The sequence below is a fragment of the Canis lupus genome, chromosome 4 (genome assembly GCF_011100685.1).
Source record: "Canis lupus familiaris isolate Mischka breed German Shepherd chromosome 4, alternate assembly UU_Cfam_GSD_1.0, whole genome shotgun sequence".
Taxonomy (NCBI): domain Eukaryota; kingdom Metazoa; phylum Chordata; class Mammalia; order Carnivora; family Canidae; genus Canis; species Canis lupus.
The window spans coordinates 4,870,974-4,890,584 of record NC_049225.1 but is presented as its reverse complement, the minus strand read 5'-3'; the positions used below and the strand labels follow the sequence as shown (position 1 = coordinate 4,890,584).

General features: G+C 42.3%; 1 protein-coding gene across 3 annotated transcripts in view; it reads left to right on the top strand.

Moving 5' to 3' along the window:
- The window catches only part of TBCE (tubulin folding cofactor E), a 78,719-nt gene that overhangs the window by 51,084 nt on the left and 8,024 nt on the right, over positions 1 to 19,611 (top strand). For all 3 annotated transcript variants that reach the window (XM_038533856.1, XM_038533857.1, XM_038533855.1), the window contains 6 exons: positions 10,730 to 10,915; positions 13,838 to 13,926; positions 15,925 to 16,024; positions 16,462 to 16,564; positions 17,725 to 17,801; positions 19,083 to 19,178. In XM_038533856.1, coding sequence (XP_038389784.1) covers positions 10,730 to 10,915; positions 13,838 to 13,926; positions 15,925 to 16,024; positions 16,462 to 16,564; positions 17,725 to 17,801; positions 19,083 to 19,178 — 651 coding nt within the window. The remainder of the gene's footprint in view (positions 1 to 10,729; positions 10,916 to 13,837; positions 13,927 to 15,924; positions 16,025 to 16,461; positions 16,565 to 17,724; positions 17,802 to 19,082; positions 19,179 to 19,611) is intronic.

Here is a 19,611-nt window from a genome sequence, read left to right as displayed (position 1 = left end):
TGCCAACACTTATCTATTGTGTTTTGGATGGTAGCTCTTCTGACTGGTATCTCATTGTTTTTATTTTTTATTTTTTAAAGATTTTATTTATTTATTCATGAGAGACACAGAGAGGGGCAGAGACATAGACAGTGGGAGAACAGGCTCCTCGTAGGGAGCCCGATGTGGGACTCAATCCCCGGACTGGGATCACGACCTGAGCCAAAGGCAGGCGCTAAACCACTGAGCCACCAGCTGCCCCTAAGTTTATGTATTTAAGTAATCTCTACACTCGATGTGGGACTCAAACTCCTCTAACTGGGTCAGCGTCTCTCTTCCCATGGCCCTTCACCATAGTCTAGCATGAGGTTCTTTATATAGTGTCTGTTTTCTGAGAGGGTGGAAACGGGGACTATAAGGCCTCTTAAGGCCCAGGCTTCACTCTGTTGGTAAAAGCAGGTCACTAGGTGAGTCTAGGTTCAAGAGGAGAGGAATTAGGTTTTACCTGTTGATGAGACAAGTTGCAAAATCACATTTCCAAAGGGCATGTGGGCTGGGAGTCATCTGTGGAAGTAGTTCAGCAGCTTTCATGATTGTTCACATCTCTTCCCCATGCAAAATTCGCTCCTTTCACCTCGAAACATCTTATCCCTTTTGGCACTGGCTCCAAGTCCAGGATGTTGCCATCTAAATTAGTTCTAGGTATCAATGAGGCTTCTTGGATACATTTTCTGGTGCAGGAGGGGCTCAGGAGGGGTCCTGGATCTGAGATCTGTGAAGTAAAAAGTTATTGGCTCTCCTTATAGCCAACATACAGGAATGAGAGAGACGGAATAACCGTAGTAGACATTCTGGTTCAAAACAGAGAAGGTAGGCAGCCCGGGTGGCTCAGTAGTTTACTGCTGCCTTCAGCCCAGGGCGTGATCCTGGAGACCCAGGATCGAGTCCCACGTCGGGCTCCCTGCATGGAGCCTGCTTCTCCCTCTGCCTGTGTCTCTGCCTCTCTCTCTCTCTGTATGTCTCTCATGAATAAATAAATAAAATCTTTTAAAAAAATAAAAATTAAAAAATTAAAAAAAAAAAAAACAAAACGAAGGAGAAGTGCACGTGGCAGTCATTCTGTAGGGTTCTGAAATCTGGCCTGGTGCACGTTGTCAGTTCCTGCCTCTGAAGCATGAACTGCCCTTGTTGAGGGCCCGTTTCTGCCTCCGTGGAAGCACAGCTTGCCAGTAAACCCAAGAGTCCTAGATGATCCTATTCTGTAATACGAAAGCACCTTGTATCATTCTTGACACCTACTAGGCTCTCAAAAATGTCAAGTTGTGCAATATTACTTTCTGAGTAGATGCTGCTCTTATGGAACATTCAAAGCATTGGTGTTTAAACTTTTATACACAAGTAAAATATATTAAAGATGAAAAGTTCACTAATGATACCATATTTCTTAAAGTTTTTGCTTTTTTTGTAATAACCTTTAATCTTTTATAATAACTTTCTGTTTTGCCCCTCCCGATTTCTTTTTTTTTTTTTTTTTAAGATTTTATTTATTCATGAGAGACACACAGAGAGAGAGAGAGGCAGAGACACAGGCAGAGGGAGAAGCAGGCTCCATGCAGGGAGCCTGACGTGGGACTTGATCCCAGGACTCCAGGATCATGCCCTGGGCTGAAGGCGGCGCTAAACCATTGAGCCACCCAGGCTGCCCCCCATCCCGAATTCTTGATTTGTGATTTGAAGCAGTTAAAATTTGGCTGTCTCTACATACAAATGGCCAAACAGACACATGAAAAAAAGTGCTCAACATCATTCAGCATGAAACAATGAGATACCACTTCATACCAGTCAGAATGGCTAAAATTAACAAGTCAGGAAACAACAGATGTTGGTGAGGATAAGGAGAAAGGGGAACCCTCTTACACTGTTGGTGGGAACACAAGCTGGTACAGCCATTCTGGAAAACAGGAGGTTCCTCAAAAAGTTGAAAATGGAGCTACCCTACCACCCAGCATTGCACTAGATATTTACCCCAAAGATACAAATGTAGTGATCCAAAGGGGCCCCTGCACCCCAGTGTTTATAGCAGCAGTGTCCACAATAGCCAAACTATGGAAAGAGCCCAGATGTCCATCGACAGATAAATGGATAAAGAAGGTGTGGTTTATATATGCAATGAAATACTACTCAGCCATCCAAAAAAAAAGAAATCTTGTGATTTGCAACAATATGGATAGAACTAGAGGGTATTATGCTAAGCGAAATAAGTCAATCAAAGAAAGACAGTTATATGACCTCACTCGTGCAATTTGAGAAACAAAACAGGATCATAGGGGAAGAGAGGAAAAAAACAAGACTAAATCAGAGAGGGAGACAAACCATAAGAGTCTCTTACTGTAGGAAACAAACTGAGGGTCGGTGTAGGGGCAGGGGATGGGAGGATTGGGTAACTGGTGATGAGCATTAAGGAGGACACATAATGTAATGAGGACTGGATATTATATAAGATTGATGAATCACTGAATTCTGCTTCCGAAACTAATAATACACTATATGTTAATTTAAAAAGGGGGAAAAAAAGATTTGGCTGTCTTTTCTATGTAGATTTGTTCTACATGAATCCAGATGGCAAATTCCATGGTAGAGTGCTAAGATCTTGTCTTTTTTTAAAATACTGAATATGGTTATTAGGTATTGAATATGATTCGATTGAACACATAATATGCATTATATTGCATATATGCTTATTTAAAAAGTTGACTTTTTAAAAGTTTTTAAATTCCAGTTAACATACAATATTAGTTTCAGATGTATAATATAGTGAGTGATTCAGCACTTTTCATACAGCACCGGGTGCTCATCACAAGTGCCCTCCTTAATCCCCATCACCTGTTTCACCCATCCCCCCAACAGCAATCACACAACAAAAAGAAATAAAAGGCATCCAGATTGTCAAGGAAGAAGTAAAACATTGACCATTTGCAGATGACATGATACTCGATATAAAAAAACTCAAAAGAATCCACCATAAAATTGCTAGAACTGATGCACTAATTTAGAAAAGCCACAGGATACAAAATCGACGTACGGAAATCTGTTGCAATTCTAAGGCACCTGGGTGGCTCAGTTGGTTGAGCATCTAACTCTGGGTTTCAGTTTAGGTTGTGATTGCATGGATCATGGGATTGAGCCCTGTATTGGGCTCTGTGCTCAGTGGGGAGTCTTATGGGGATTCTCTCCCTTCCCCATTTGTGCACATGAATCTCTTTCTTGCTCTCAAAATCTTAAAAAAAAAAATCTGTTACGTTCTATACACTAATAATGAAGCAGCAGAAGGAGAAATTAAGGAATCGATCCTATTTACTATTGCACCCAAACCAAAATAATCTGGGAATAAACCTGTCCAGAGATGAAAGACCTGTACACTGAAAACTATGAAACACTGATGAAAAAAACTAAAGATGACCAAAAGAAATGCAAGGCATTCTATGCTAATGGATTGGAAGAACAAATATTTTTAAAATGTGTCTACTCCCCAAAGCCATCTACACATTTAATGCAATCCCTATCAAAATGCCAACTACATTTTTTACAGAGCTAGGACAAATAATCCTAAAATTTGTATAGGACCACAAAAGACCTCAAGTAGCCAAAGCAACCTTGAAAAAGACAAGCTGGGGATCCCTGGGTGGTTTAGCGTCTGCCTTCAGCCCAGGGCCTGGTCCTGGAGACCCGGGATCAAGTCCCACATTGGGCTTCTGGCATAGAGCCTGCTTCTCCCTCTGCCTTCTCCCTCTGTGTCTCTGCCTCTCTCTCTCTCTCTCTCTGTGTGTGTGTGTCTCTCATGAATAAATAAATAAAATGTTTAAAAAAAGAAGAAAGAAAAGCTAAGCTAGTGACATCATAGTTCCAAACTTCAAGTTATATTATACAGCTGTAGTGATCAAAACAGTATGATATTGGCACAAAAATAGATACATAGGTCAATGAAGCAAAATAGAGAACCCAGAAATGAACCCACAACTATATGGTCAATCTTCAACAAAGCAGAAAGAATATCCAATGGAAAAAAAAGTCTTTTCCACAAATAGTTTTGGGAAAACGGGAGAGCAACATGCAAAAGAATGAAACTGGACCACTTTCTTATAGCATACACAAAAATAAACTCAAAATGGATGAAAGACCTAAATGTGAGATAGGAAACCATACAAATCCTAGAAGAGAACACAGGCAGCATCCCCTTTGATCTTGGCCATACCAACTTCTTAATAGAGATGTCTCCTGAGGAAAGGGAAACAAACTACTGGGACTTCATCAAAATAAAAAGCTTCTGCACAATGAAGGAAACAATCATAACTAAAAGGCAGCTTACTGAATGGGAGAAGATATTTGAAAATGATGTATCTGATAAAGGGGTACTATCCAAAATATAGAACGTATAAAACACAACAGCTGGGCAGCCCGGGTGGTTCAGTGGTTTAGCGCTGCCTTTGGCCCAGGGCATGATCCTGGAGACCCAGGATTGAGTCCCACATCAGGCTTCCTGCGTGGAGCCTGCTTCTCCCTCTGCCTGTGTCTCTGCCTCTCTCTCTCTCTCTTTCTCTCTCTCTGTCTCTCAGTAATCAATCAATCTTAAAAAAAAAAAAAAACCCTCAACAGCTAGAAATCAAATAATCCAATTAAATAATGAACAGAAGATGGGGTGCCTTGGGCGGCTCAGTTGGTTAAGCATCCAACTCTTTTTTTTTTTTTTAAGATTTTATTTATTTATTCACAAGAGACACACAGAGAGAAAGGCAGAGACACAGGCAGAGGGAGAAGCAGGCTCCATGCAGGGAGCCTGATGTGGGACTCGATCCCAAGACTCCAGGATCACACCCTGAGTCTAAGGCAGGCTCTAAACCACTGAGCCACCCAGGGATCCCCTAAGCATCTAACTCTTATTATTTTTTTATTTATTTATGATAGTCACAGAGAGAGAGAGAGAGAGAGAGAGAGACATAGGCAGAGGGATAAGCAGGCTCCATGCACTGGGAGCCCGACGTGGGATTCGATCCCGGGTCTCCAGGATCACGCCCTGGGCCAAAGGCAGGCGCCAAACCGCTGTGCCACCCAGGGATCCTGCATCTAACTCTTAATTTTGGTTCAGGTCACGATCTCAGGGCTGTGGGATTGAGCTCAGTGTGGAGTCTCCTTCCCTCTCCCTCTGCCTCTCTCTCCCTGCTCTTTCCTTCTGTCTCAAATAAATCTTTTTAAAAATGGGCAGAAGAATAAACAGTTTTCCAAAGAAGACATCCAGATCGCCAACAGACACATGGAAAGATACTCAACATCACTCATCATGGGGAAAATGCAAATCAAAACTACAATGAGATATCCCCTCACACCTGTCAGAATGACTAAACTCATAAACAGAAGAAACAACAGGTGTTGGTGAGGATGTGGAGAAAAAGGAACCCTTGTACACTGTTGGTGGGAATGTGAACTGGTGCAGCCACTGTGGAAAACAGGGTGGAGTCTCCTCAAACAGTTAAGATCTTGCTCTTTATTTCACCCAGGCTGGGCCACCTTACATTCTTTGAGCTGATAATTAGCCTGTGGGAGCAGGCGTCCTTTGCCTTCCTCCAAACTGACTGCTAATCCAGATGGTTAGATAGACACATCCAGCCTCACTTAACATGACAGCTTTGTTGGGCTGGAGGGATAAGCATATTAGATTCTCATCAAAGATGGCTGCCAATCATTCTTCCCATTCTTATTCGAGCTTGTGACTTCTCCCATCAAGAGGCGGAGGTTATTTCCCCTTTGCTTGAATCTAGACTGGCTTGTACCTAAGCTTTGGTAAGTGGCAGAAGTGGTGTGTCCGTCCTGGGACAGGCTTTAAGAGGTGGTGCAGTTTCTGCTCTTACAGAAGCCATTGGCCCAGTCAGCTCCCAGCCACCCTAGCCCAAGTGCCAATAATTCAAGTGGAGCCATCTCGGATTGTTCGAACCTCAGCCAACTCCCAGCTGACTATAGTCACCTGGATCACTCTACATGACACCATGAGAAACAAGAACAACTCAGTTGAAGCAAAGCTAACCCACAGAATCTTAAGAAAGAGCAGATCATTTTAAGCCACTATACTTTGGAGGATGTTTAGGTGGCAATAGAGAATAACTTTATGTCTGAATTTGCATGCGAATTTTATCTTGCGTACGTTAATAACTGTATTTTTCCCCTTTTAAAAAAAGATTTTATTTAGCAGGGGAAGAGAGAGCACAAGCAGGGGGAGAGGGAGATGCAGGGAGCCAGACGTGGGGCTCGATCCTAGGACCTTGAAATCATGACTTGAGCCAAAGGCAGGTACTTAACCAACTGAGTTACCTAGGAGCCCCATTAACTGTATTTTTTCCTGGCAAAACTGTATATAGCTCTATGGAGAAATTTTTATGTCACGATGTCATTGACATTATATATACCTTAGGAGCCTAACTGAACAAGTTTGGCGGCCACTGCTTGAGTTTAGAGATTGTAGCTTTGGGATATCCCAGTATATCAGAATATGTGGGTTTATGCTTAACAGCATATTAGATATAATGCTGTATAGAATAGAAAGGACTGCTGTATTGATCTGCGTGTCTGTAGAGAAAGGCTATGCTAGGCAATATAGTGATGGCTTATATATTATGGCTTATATAATCCTATAAATAACCTCATTTGGTGGGGCTTTATAGATGAGGAGACTCAGGCTGAGAAGGTAAGATTGGCTGCCTGAGGTCGTATAGCCAGTAAGTTTTGTGGGGCCCAGAAGGATCCCAGATTTGTTCTACTCAGACTCCTGAGCTGCACCGACCTTGTCCTGCTCCTGCCTTCCATCTTAGGAATTTATCTGTCAGGACACCTGGCCGACTCAGCTGGAAGAGTATGTGACTCTTGACCTTGGGTCATAAGTTTGAGCCCCACATTGGGTGTAGAGATTACTTTAAAAAAAAAAAAAAAACTTTAAAAAAAGGTATATGTTGATTAGGAATTAAATTTAGGGAATGTGTTTAATTTACCAAAATAAAGCATTGATTTGTATCTGTAAGGCCAGACAGAAATGTAGGAAAGAACAAGTAGTCAGAAATCCTGAGTTCTTGGTCGTGGCTGTGATACTTCTAACAGTGGACTCCAGGACCCCCAACTGAAACAGGGTTAGATATGAGGCCCAGTGAAGTCAGAATGCCCTGGAGCATTGTTCTAAACAAGCAGATTCCTGGGATCCAATAAGATTTTCAGATGACGTTCTGTTTTTTAGGTTATGAAGTCCTAGCCTAGATAATCTCTGAAGTAGATCCCTTCGAATTCTTAAAAAATGATGCTAGCTATATTTCATTACTTTAGCTGAGTAGCATAACTGTGCTTCTTAGAACTGTGTTGTTTTGTTTTGTTTTGCTTTACAGATTTTATTTATTTGAGAGGGAGTAAAATGTGTGAGCAGGGGAGGCGGGGCAGAGAGGGAGGAGGAGCAAAGGGGAGAGGGAAAGCAAATTCCCCACTGAGCAGGGAGCCCACCCAGTGTGGGGCTCCATTCCATGACCCTGAAGTCATGACCTGAGCTGAACTTAGATGCTTAAGGACTGAGCCACCCAGGCATCCCCAGAACTGTGGGTTTTATTAACAACATGAACTTCCCCAGGGGCCAAAATGTAACATTTTCTAGGAAGCTTCTGGTAGTCAGTGATCTTCTGATATTACAACATACTGTACAGACTCAGAACTTGATTTTACTGCAGCAGAGAATTTAATTTCCTGCATCATCAGTTCTCTCCTCATCGCTGGATTATTTTCAGCAGCATATAGATCTGATACACGCCCCCCCCCCATCATAAGACATTCCTTCTTCTGATCCCCTGTGTCCCTATAGCTGCCACCCTAATGCTCTTCTTCCCTTTGGGGCGAAAGCAGCCAGGGCTCCCTGGCTCCTTACTGTTTGGAACTCCCCCACCCAGCTACTGCCCCACTGCTCCTACCAGGGTTACTTACTGGTCACTAGATTTGGTGGCCAGCCTTAGCCATCACCTTGCATCCTTTTGTAGTGCTGGACATGGTTGTCCACTTTCTTCATTGGCTTCCAGGACCCCACATTCTGGGGTTCTCATGACCTCTGGGCCATTTCTTATCCGTGGCATCACTTCTAACTTTTAGGGATCACAGACCCCTTTCACACTCTGGTCATCTCTGTGGACCCATTTTTAAAAAGTGTATGTTTAGGGGCACCTGGGTAGCTCAGGCGGTTAAGCAACTGCCTCAGCTCAGGTCATGATCTCAGGGTCCTGGAATAGAGCCCCATGTCCTGGGATCGATCCCTGCTCAGCGGGGAGTCTGCGTCTCCCTTTGCTGCTCCTCCTGCTTGTGCTCTCTGTCAAATAAGTAAATAAAATCTTTAAAAAGTGTATGTTTATATGGATGAAATTTATCCATACGAGTTTTCATCCTTTTTAATTATGGTGATTTCTAGGAAGCTTTGATTTCTTTAAGAATCAAAGGTTATGGGATCCCTGGGGTGGTGCAGTGGTTTAGCGCCTGCCTTTGGCCCAGGGCGCAATCCTGGAGACCCGGGATCGAATCCCACGTCGGGCTCCCGGTGCATGGAGCCTGCTTCTCCCTCTGCCTGTGTCTCTGCCTCTCTCTCTCTCTGTGTGACTATCATAAATAAATAAAAAATTTAAAAAAAAAAGAATCAAAGGTTATAAGCTGAAATAGTGTTTATAATACAATTTTTGGCAATTTATGTATATCATCATTCTCTCAAGTGATCAAATGATAGTATTAACATTTACAACTATTTTATAGTGGATATTTAGATCATTCAGAAAATAAGATCTCATTGCCATGATGTCATGCTGAAAGCTGAAATTTAAGAGGTCCTGAGACCCATATTGAATCTCTTGAAAAGCCTGATGGAGTGGTAATTACATCCAGTAATATGATTAGTCTTAATGTTAAATCTAAAAATTGCTCTAAAACCTGGATAGAAATTGTGGTGAAATATCCTATTTCATGTAGCATTCTTCCCACATTCTCTGTTTTTAGCCCCATATTTAATCTTTGACAATATATTTAGTTCAAGTTTGTTATTGGAAAGATTTTGTATGTAAGCCTGTTACCCACAAATGTTTTCATCTGTGTCCTTATTCCATCTCTGTTTGTAGCTGTGATTCATCTATAGTCATTTCATGTACAGTTTGGTTTGGTTTTTAGAAATCTCAACATTATTTTGTGAGTAATTTTATTCAGTGTTACAGCTAGAATTTTTAATGACTACATCTGTCTGGTTTACTTAACAATTCCTATCCAGCTGGGCTTTCTGACGTTTTCCAGAGTTCCGCAGTTATAAATAAATGCTGTTATACAGAATCTTTGGAAATGCAATTTTGTTTGTATTTTTAAGTTATTGCCTGCTCACAGGTTCCCAGGAGTATGATCTTACAATCAGAACTGAACCCAGCCTTGCAGTCTCTGAGGTGTTAGGATTTTTCTTTATTTTTGGCCAGTTTTTTTGAAACTGGTTTTGTGATGTGAATTTGCATTTCTTAATCATAAGCAAGGTAAAACTTTCACCTGTGGAATTAATACCTCTTTTTCCTATTATGTGAATGGTCTGTTTCATATTTCTTGCCTGTTTATCTGTTGGAGCTTACTATGCTTGCATAAGCTCACAACGCTTTTTAATCAGTCATATCGATTATACATTTGTATGTTACTTTTCCCTTTTATGCTGATGTTAATTTTTCAGCATAGAGAATATTTTACAGACCTTCAGAACATTGCATTTATGGCCATTCTGGTGGGTGACATTTTCTTTTTTTTTATTTTTTTAATTGTATAATTCCTGGGTTGCCTGGCTGGCTCAGTCAATAGAGTGTGCAACTCCTGAGCTCAGGGTTGTAGGTTCAAGCCCCACATTGGGTGTAGAGATTAATTACAAATAAAATCTTTAAAAATAATTGTGTAAAAAAAAAAATAAATAAAAATAAAAATAATTGTATAGGGCACATAGGTGGCTCAGTGGTTGAGTGTCTACCTTTGGCTCAAGGCATGATCCCAGGGTCCTGGGATTGAGTCCTGCATCCAGCTCCCCACAGGGTGCCTGCTTCTCCCTCTGCCTATATCTCTACCTCTCTCTGTGTTTCTCACCAATAAATAAAATCTTTTTAAAAATACTGTGGAATTGGGCAGCCCTGGTGGCCCAGTGGTTTAGCGCCACGTTTGGCCCAGGGTGTGATCCCAGAGACCTGGGATTGAGTCCCATGTCAGGCTCCCTGCATGGAGCCTGCTTCTCCCTCTGCCTGTGTCTCTGCCTCTCTCTCTCTCTGTGTCTGTCATGAATAAATAAATAAAATCTTTTTTAAAAAACTGTGGAATTGCTTTTATTTGTATTTATATTTATATACTATATTTATGAACACATTTATAAATGTAGATGTTTTACGTTTGTGGCAGACTGACAATTTATAAAGGATTTTCAAATGAGTTATTTAAAAAAATTTTTTTAAGACTTATGTATTTTAGAGAGACTATGCGAGCAGAGGGAGGGGCAGAGGAAGAGGGGGAGAGAGAATCCTCAAGCAGGTTCTCTGAAACAGGGCTTGATCTCATGATTCTGAGACCATGACCTGAGCCAAAATTGAACCAGACGCTGAACTAAGCCACCCAGGTGCCCCTCACACATGTCATCTGTAAATGTCCTCATTGATGATATTTTATTTGTTCCATTTCTCTTTTTTCACAGGCACCCAACAGGAGGATCCTTTATTCGTCCAAACAAAGTAAATTTTGGAGTGGACTTTCTCACTGCAGTTAAGAATCGCTATGTGTTAGAAGATGCGCCTGAGGAAGATGGGAAAGGGCAAATTATTATAATTGGAAATAAACCCGTGGAAACAATTGGTTTTGACTCTATTATAAAACAGCAAAGGTATGTAGGATTGATAATGGCAGAGATGACTTTCATCACTGTTCAGAATTGAAGTTCACTGGATTGTATATTGACACCCAGAACTTTGCTTCCAACTTGGTCTGTCCTTCCTGCACAAACCGCAGATTGAAATCAGAGGAACCTGAGGATTGAGTCTTTGGGGAAATAAATGTTCTTAATTTAGCATAGGATTGTTGGGCTTTTCTATATTGGGATTAAAACATTAGTTTGCTCATTATTAATATTTATACCAGCTGTCTTGTGGAATAAGTAACTAAGGTTGACACTTTGGTCCTTTTCTGTTTCATGGTGACATTTCTAGCTGGGTGACAAATAAGAAACAGAAACAGAGCTCTGAGTTGTTACCTGCCATGTGGCATGCTGGTCCCACCTAGAACTGAGTCATTTTCCATCTCTGGGTGCACACCCTTCTCACGTAGGATGCTTGTGAGATTGCAGAATCTTGGGTCCCTTCCTAGCCATTAATCAGAATGTCATGGACTCTTGCTTTTAAGAAGTACCCCAAATTATTATGTAGTAGTTTGAGGGGCACTGCATAATGCATTGTAAAACTGCTGAGGGCAAACATTCTGTTCTCTGAAACTCTGTACACTGTGGTTCTATGAAAAGAGGCCTTCCGCTCTCTCCGATGCACTGTCTGAATCACAGTGAGTAGAAGCTGATGTTCCCACAATAACCCAAGAACCTTCCAGGTTATGCAGATTCATCGGTGGTCAGTGCTGTGGTGTTTGACCCTGACCCAGATGGTGGCTTAGTAGTGCCCTGGGTGGCCACCCTGGAGAGTACATTTGTACTCTTGGTGTAGGACTGCAATCTTTTCCTTTCTCTAAATGTCTCTTAAGTCAAATAATTAACTGTAGTTTTGTTCAAAGTCTATTGATGTGCTCTCTTATTTTGCTGTTCCTGTTAAGATTTAACACAATACAACCATTAAAGTGCCCCTGGGGACAGTGTTGAAGAGTAAATTCATTTCTTGATACCTCTGTTCTTTAGCGGAGGTGACCAGCATCAGCAAGAACATCAAAAATTCAGAGGTACAATCCAAATATCTATAATCATAAAATGGACGAATAAAGTGTGTTGTATTCATTCAGTGGAGGAATGTTCAGCAGTGAACGTGAGCAAACTACTGCTTGATGCAACAGTATGGGCAAGAGCTCATTAACACAGTGTCCTGCAGAAATAGTCCCACAGGGAAGCACAGCTTGTCTGACTCCGTCTGTGTGAAGGTCAGAATCAGGCACAACTGCTCACTAATGTTAGAAGTCATGATAGACAGTTTCGCGGGGAGGAAGCAACTGTCAGGGACACAGAGAGGACTTCCCAAGTTCCGAGAATGGTGTTCTTGATCTGGGTTGGTTACCTGTGCATATTTATTTAAAATCGCTGAGCTGTGTATTCACGTATAAGGGAGGCTAAAGCATATACTTTATGTGATTTTTTTTTCAATAAAAAATATGTGAAGGAGAAAAACTTAGAATAAATCAAGATTTTTTTAAGGTTTTATTTATTTATTAGAGAGAGAGCACAAGCAGGTAGAGCAGCAGGTAAGGGCAGAGAGAGAAGCAGACTGCCTACTGAACAAGGAGGCCGATGTGGGATTCAATCCCAGGACCCCAGGATCATGACCTGAGCTAAAGGCAGATGCTCAACACTGAGCCACCCAGGTGCCCCGGTATTGTCCTTTTATGATTGGCTTCTTTTGCTTGGCCTAATGTCCTCAAGTTTACCCTTATGTCAGAATTTCCTTCCTTTTCAAGGCTGAGTAATATTCCGTTGTATGGGTATATCACACTTTGTTTATCCATTCATGTATTGATGGACATTTGGGTTGTTTTCACCCTTTGGCTACAGTGGTAATGCTGCCATGAACATGTGTGCAAACCATAGCGTTTTATTTATTTTTTTAAAAAATATTTTATTTATTTATGTGAGAGAGAGTGAGAGAGAAAGCACAAACAGGGGCAGAGGGAGAAGCAGACTCCTCACTGGGCAGGGAGCCTGATGTGGGACTGGATCGCAGGACCCTGGGATCATCACCTGAGCCTAAGGCAGATGCTTAACTGGCTAAGCCACCCAGGCGACCCTAAACCATATAGCATTTTAAAGCTGTGGAATCTGATTCACCTAAAGCTCAAAGAAGCGGTGGAATTGGGATTTGAACCCAGGTGATAGGGCTCTTAGATCCCATAGTCTAGATACCACATAGCTTCTTTCAATGAGTAGAAAATGCAGATCCTCCACACTTAAAGTGGTTTCTGAGATTATCTAGTAAAGCTGAAGATACGCACACTGTCCAGGATGTAACCCTAGAGGGACCTTCACATGTAAATATGAGAAGTATATGATATGTTTACTTCAGCCCTGTTGGAATAATCTAAATGTCAACAGTGTAGTAAATAAATTAATTGTGGTCTCTAAGATGTGAAAATGAATGCTCTAGAGTATGTGGGTTGATGTAGCTAAGTTTCACTGCTGAGCGATACACTGTTGAGGGGAAAGTAGCTTGGAGGAGGATATATGCAGTAGGATACCCTTTATATCAAGTTTCATTATGGATGAAATGCTATTATTGTTTAGGGATGTGGAAGTGTGTTATAAAACTGTGAAATGCTTAGGTGTAAACAAAAACCCAGTACCTGATACCGGTTATCTACGGGGAGCAGAGGAGAAGCATTCTGTCCTGGATGGAACCTGAAGAGCTTCAGTGCTATTGGTAGTGTGTATAACGCTTACTTTCTCTTTCTTCTTTTTAGTAAAGCTGCATTGCTTAAATTGGCTGCTGGGTACTGGTATTTGTTATTTTTGGTAACTTCTCATATGAAGTGCTTTTTAACGTTTAAAAGGGCCAGTGGACGTTTACATGTTTATGCATATGTGTGAACTCTGTTTTTCATGCAGTCAGCTCAGCAAGTTGCAAGATATTTCTCTGAGGAACTGTGCAGTGAATTGTGCTGGCGACAAAGGAGCAATTGCCAAAGCATGTCCTAGTATCCTTTCACTGCAAATCTGACTTTGCACCTGACACTTGTGCCGGACACGGCCAGGAGCCCACCAGTGTCTGTTCTCCCTGACTTTCTTCCTTTTTTTTTTTTTTTTTTTTCCTGACTTTCTTCCTAAGGGCATCTTGTCTCACCTGGGCCAGTTGCTGCCCAGGTAAATTATTTACTTTCCCAGACCCCTCGGCCTTCAGGGGAGACAGTGGGGCTCACCCCAAGCAAAGGAAATGGAAAGCAGAAGTGTCTGGCCGGGGCTCCTTTTTTTTTTTTTTTTTTTTAAGATTTTATTTATTTACTCATGAGAGCCAGAGAAAGAGAGAGAATGAAGCAGAGACACAGGCAGAGGGAGAAGCAGGTTCCATGCAGGGAGCCCGATGGGTCTCCAGGATCACGCCCTGGGCTGAAGGCGGTGTTAAACTGCTGAGCCACCAGGGCTGCCCTGGACGGGGCTCCTTATGCGAGGACAGGCTTGGCTGGTGTCTGCCTTTTGCCCCCTGCCCAGGGCTTGGTAGCCATCTGGTGTGAAGACCGTCCAGTAGGGGCAGGGAGAGCAGAGGAGGAGCCAGAGGCCCTGACTGAGGCCCAGGGCCCCTGCCCTCCTGGACTGCCTTCTTGTGGGTGCGCAGAATCCTCTCTCATGTCATGCGGCCGCCTGCGGTTTTGTCACCACACCCCAAAGCAGGCTTTCCCAAAGATTATAATCTCTTTTCTCTGCCTTCTCCTAAGAGTGGTTTTTGTTTTTGCCCTATATTGCTTTTATGCCCACAACTAAAAATATTGCAGAGGAGTTTGAAAAAACAAAATCCCACTGGCAAATGAAATGGACTTTCTTGAACTTTAAAAGGTTTTCTCATAATTCTTTAAGTTGGCCTAACCTCTATGTAATAATTTATTATGCCACAGATCGTTTATAACCCATGTTCTCTGGGGGAAGAGATGGCAGATGAGCAGCAATCTTTAGCCAGCTATTTCTCGCTTTCCCTGTAGCGCATCCTTTGTGGTGATAGAAATTAGAGCAGAGCTCCTCAGCAGAGTGTCTGGGATGTTGACCCCCTCAGTCCTGGACCAAAGGCAGGCGCCAGATCGCTGAGCCACCCAGGGATCCCCATACCCGGGGCTTCTTGATGCTGTGCTCCCTCTTGATGGCACTGCATTCCCCCTGAAGCATTCAGCTCAGGTGCCGTTTTCTTTCTCTCTGGCTGGTTAATCCTTCTCTAAATCCTGGAATCATTCTTAGCACTTTAGAACCTTTGTCCCCGGTCACCCCTTGTTGTCTGTCTTGGGAGATGCCACTGATGACTTGGGGGTTCCCACAATGCAGAGCAGAATATTGCACCACAGAAGGTAGTGCGTAGCCTTGAGGCAGCAGCCAGAAACTGTGCCCAGGACGAGACCCGTGGGTGCACTTTAGGATTTATCAACCAAACTCTGTCATTCCTTTTCTCTCTTTTTGTGGGATATTGTTAGAATGGTTGAGCATTTGTTAGGACATTTGGTTCTTATTTACTATTGTAGATACTTGTCTCAAGTTCGCAGTATAGGACAATGAACATTTTCTTTTTGCTTTTCTTTCTTTCTTTCTTTCTTTCTTTCTTTCTTTCTTTCTTTCTTTCTTTCTTTCTTTCTTTCTTCTTTCTTTCTTTCTTTCAGTATTAGAGAGTGAGCAAGAGAGAACATGAGCAGGGCAGAGGGAGAAGCGATTCCCCGCTGAGCAGGGCTCAATCCCAGGACCCCGAGATCATGACCTGAGCCAAAGGCAGACACTTAACCAACTGAGCCACCCAGGTGCCCTGAAAATGAACATTTTCATTTCTAAATGAAGACTTGGGTGACTTAAAAAGGTAAAAGTAGTGTGTGCTCATGAAAAAAATCTCAAGCAGAATAGAGGGTGTAAAGTGAGAGGCTAAAGATTGGTGCTCTAGAATTAAGGGGTGCCTACTGTTCTGTGTGAATCTTTCTGTATTACTCTTCCTTAACATGTACTTTGAGATATCAGAAAGGTAGATTTGTCACGAAACCTGTTGTCCTCGTGGGATGAAGTCCTAGATATTGCTGATCAGCTCAAACACCTGGAAGTTCTTAACCTCAGGTATGAACTCTTAGGCATCCATTCTGTCACCTGGTATTAAAACCTCTGACCTCTCCTCATTCCCTCTCAGCATTTCTGTGGCAATGAGGGGGACACAGCTTAGTGGAATTTAAGCTTCATTTCTTCTTCTTCTTAAGATTTTATTTATTCATGAGAGACAGAGAGAGAGGCAGAGACATAGGCAGAGGGAGAAGCAGGCTCATGCAGGGAGCCTGATGTGAGACTCGATCCCTGGGACCATGGGATCATGACCTGAGCCCAAGGCAGATGCTCAACCCAACCGCTGAGTTCCCCAGGTGCCCCTGGACTCCCTTGGTTTTTAATCAATTTCACTTTAAGGCTCATATTAAATCCCCAAATTGTTGCTTTTGATGACTTTCACTCGGGCCCCCTGGGGAGCAGGCAGTCTGCACATCGTGACTTTTTTCTCTACACAGTGAGAATAAACTCAGCTTTCCTTTGGCTTCGCTGACTCTGACCCGGGCATTTCCTGCACTGAAGATTTTAGCCCTTAACCGGACAGGAATAACGTGGGTGGAGGTAATCCTGTTTCTTTGCAAAGTTTATTACCTAGAAATAGGAAATTTCAAAATCTTGGCTTAATAGGGAATGAAAACACAATGGTGGCTTCATTTCATCATCCTATTATCGAAATAAGAGGACTCTTTAAACCACCTCACAGAAAGTTACAGAATCTTTCTAGTGAAGTAGAATTTTGTATCTTGGGATCCATATTCTCTCTCTCTCAGGTCCTTCTGGTTTGTTCTGGTGTCTTTCTGGACAGTGGCACTCCATAGTGGTTAACATATGCTGAACTTCAAAAGCCCTCGAGTTAGCTGTTGATGGAGCTCAACCAGTTTCCCCAAGTACTCCAGGGCAGAGGCAGGGCTGCCACAGGGTTCTCGTCTCCTTTTCTCATTTGAGATTTGGCTCCTGGAATCCACTGTTCATTGTAAACAGCTGGGTTCAGAAAGTGGACCAATGAGTCCTTTGCCCGGCAGCGTTTGGAACTTATGTCTGCCACTACTTTTTTATATCAGAGGTGAACTGACCTCAACTGCCCAGAATATTCTAACTTCGAACCAAGTACACCCCCAGCAAAGTTACTTGTCTGTGAAATGCCACTGTGGCGCCCATTGCCTTTAGCTGACGCTCCCTCCTTTTGCAGGGGGTTTAGACCTAGCATGTGAACAGGAAGGGCATGTAGAAAATTCAGGTGCTAGAGATGGTGGTGAAGTTCAAGTGAGAGAATGTCGAAATATTTGGGAAACACTGTCTATTATGGTCTTCTTTACAAACTCAGGTTGGTATTGAGAACTGAGGAATGGTGTTTGACATTGATTTCTTAACTTTGGTGAAGCAAACTGTGTCAAATAATAAGAGTGGGCGAAGTGCACGTCTGCAAGTCCACTGTGCGGGTGTCTGGTAGAGTTCAAGAGCTCCCGGAGGACGTATTCCCGGCTCCCGGAATGCCGGCTGCATTCGCTCCCGTGTCACTGAAACACAGCTCTTGACATTTTAATTTTGTCACCTGTCCACTGGCACTCCTAGCCTGCACTAGAGTCCATGCTGAAACGTCCACCGGGCATTTTATTTCTAAAACAGTAACTGCACTGAGTTAATGTAGAGGTTATAGTAATAAACACGCGGGAAGAAACAGCCAAGAGAGGCTGCTTCAGCCTGAATTGTTTCCCTCCTAGGTGCTCCGGTGTGCCTCTGGATGGCCAGTTCTTGAGGAGTTGTACCTCGCCTCTAACGACCTTTTCATTTCAGAAAGGTAACGAGGGTTTACTTACGTGCACGTATCACTGTCTAGGCTGAATAAATAAATGGTCTCAATTATGCCTCACACTAATTTTTTTAAAGGATTTGTAAATAAGAATTAGAAACAGGCTTATTCTTCACAAAGTAGGATGTCAACTGATTATTGCATCTAATTAAGGAAAGGCCCATCACAGTGAAAGCCTTGGCTTAACTATATTTGAAGACAAGAATTTTATTAGTTTGACAGAAATATATTTAATTTGTTTCAAAATGGACGTTATGTGGGAAATCCTTTATAAAGATCAAATAATGCATTTTAGTTAGCATTATTCTTCAGTAGCATTATTCTACTTCAGGTTGATGTACCAAAGTATATATAAAAGCTTGTTCTCTTTAAGTAAATTATATATGTTGTCTTTCTCTTTGGTTGATTGTTACTAAATTATTATGTGAAATTAAACATGGGCAAATTTACACAAATTCTCAATGAACAGATTCATTTTATTATACAGAATGATTTATTATACAGGCAGATGGAGGTGTTTTTATTTTTATTTATTTTTAATGATTTTATTTATTTATTAGAGAAAGGGAGAGAGAGGGAGAACAAGTGAGCAGGGGGAGGAACAGAGGGATGAGAAGACTCTGCACTGAGCATGGAGCTTGACGTAGGGCTTGATCTCATGACCCTAAGATCATGTCCTGAGCCAAAACCAAGGGTTGGACGCTCAATAGACTGAGCCACACCCAGGACACCCTGTAGGTGTTTTTTTTTTTTAATATTTTATTTATTTATTCATGATAGACATAGAGAGAGAGAGAGGCAGAGACACAGGCAGAGGGAGAAGCAGGCTCCATGCAGGGAGCCCGACATGGGACTCGATCCCGGGACTCCAGGATCGCATCCTGGGCCAAAGGCAGGCGCTAAATCACTAAGCCACCCAGGGATCCCCCTCTGTAGGTGTTTTTAAATTATACTTTTTATTTTGAGATAATTTAAGATTCACATGCAATTATTAGAAATAATCCTCTGTACCCATCATCCAGATTTCCCCCTTGGGAACATCTTGCAGAGCTGCAGTGTGATATCACAACCAGGATCCTGATGTTGGTCCAGTCCAGCTGCAGAATATTTCCATCACCACCAGGGCCCCTCATGTTTCCCTCATGTGGTGCTCTCCACCTGCCTCCCGCCCCTAACCTCTCCACTACACTAAATGCAGATATTTTAAGGTTATATCTTTTGAAAACAAGAGATTAAATTCATGGTGAAACGCTTCTATTTTCCATACAGGCCGGCTGATGTTCTGCAGACACTCAAATTATTAGACCTTTCCTCTAATCAGTCAATTGATGAAAATCAGCTGTTTCTAATAGCATATCTGCCCAGGTAATTTGCTCCTAAAATACCAGTTACAATAGTGCTTAGGAAATTTTTAGTGAGTGGATCATATGTTATATACACTGTCTCAGTGGAAACGTGATGCTGGTGATGGAACTCACAAACTGTAATTCCTGTTGGGAGACTTTATTTGAATTTAGGTGGAGAATGTCCTTGTGAAGCACATACACTGTAGTCTACATCTGTACTAGGTAACTGAGCAATGAAGGATTTGGGCCTTGGTGCTAATGTCAAAAAACTTCATTCATTAAACTTTGGGAAATTAGACCATGTCTTTTTCTCTTTGAGACCCATAAGCACACAGCACAGCAGCAGGCCCCAGGAGTGGGTAGGCAACTGTAGCATCCTCAGAACATGAGGCCACTCTGAGTGCTCTAAACTGGACTTCGTGGTTTCTTTCTTCTCTTTCTTTCTTTCTTTC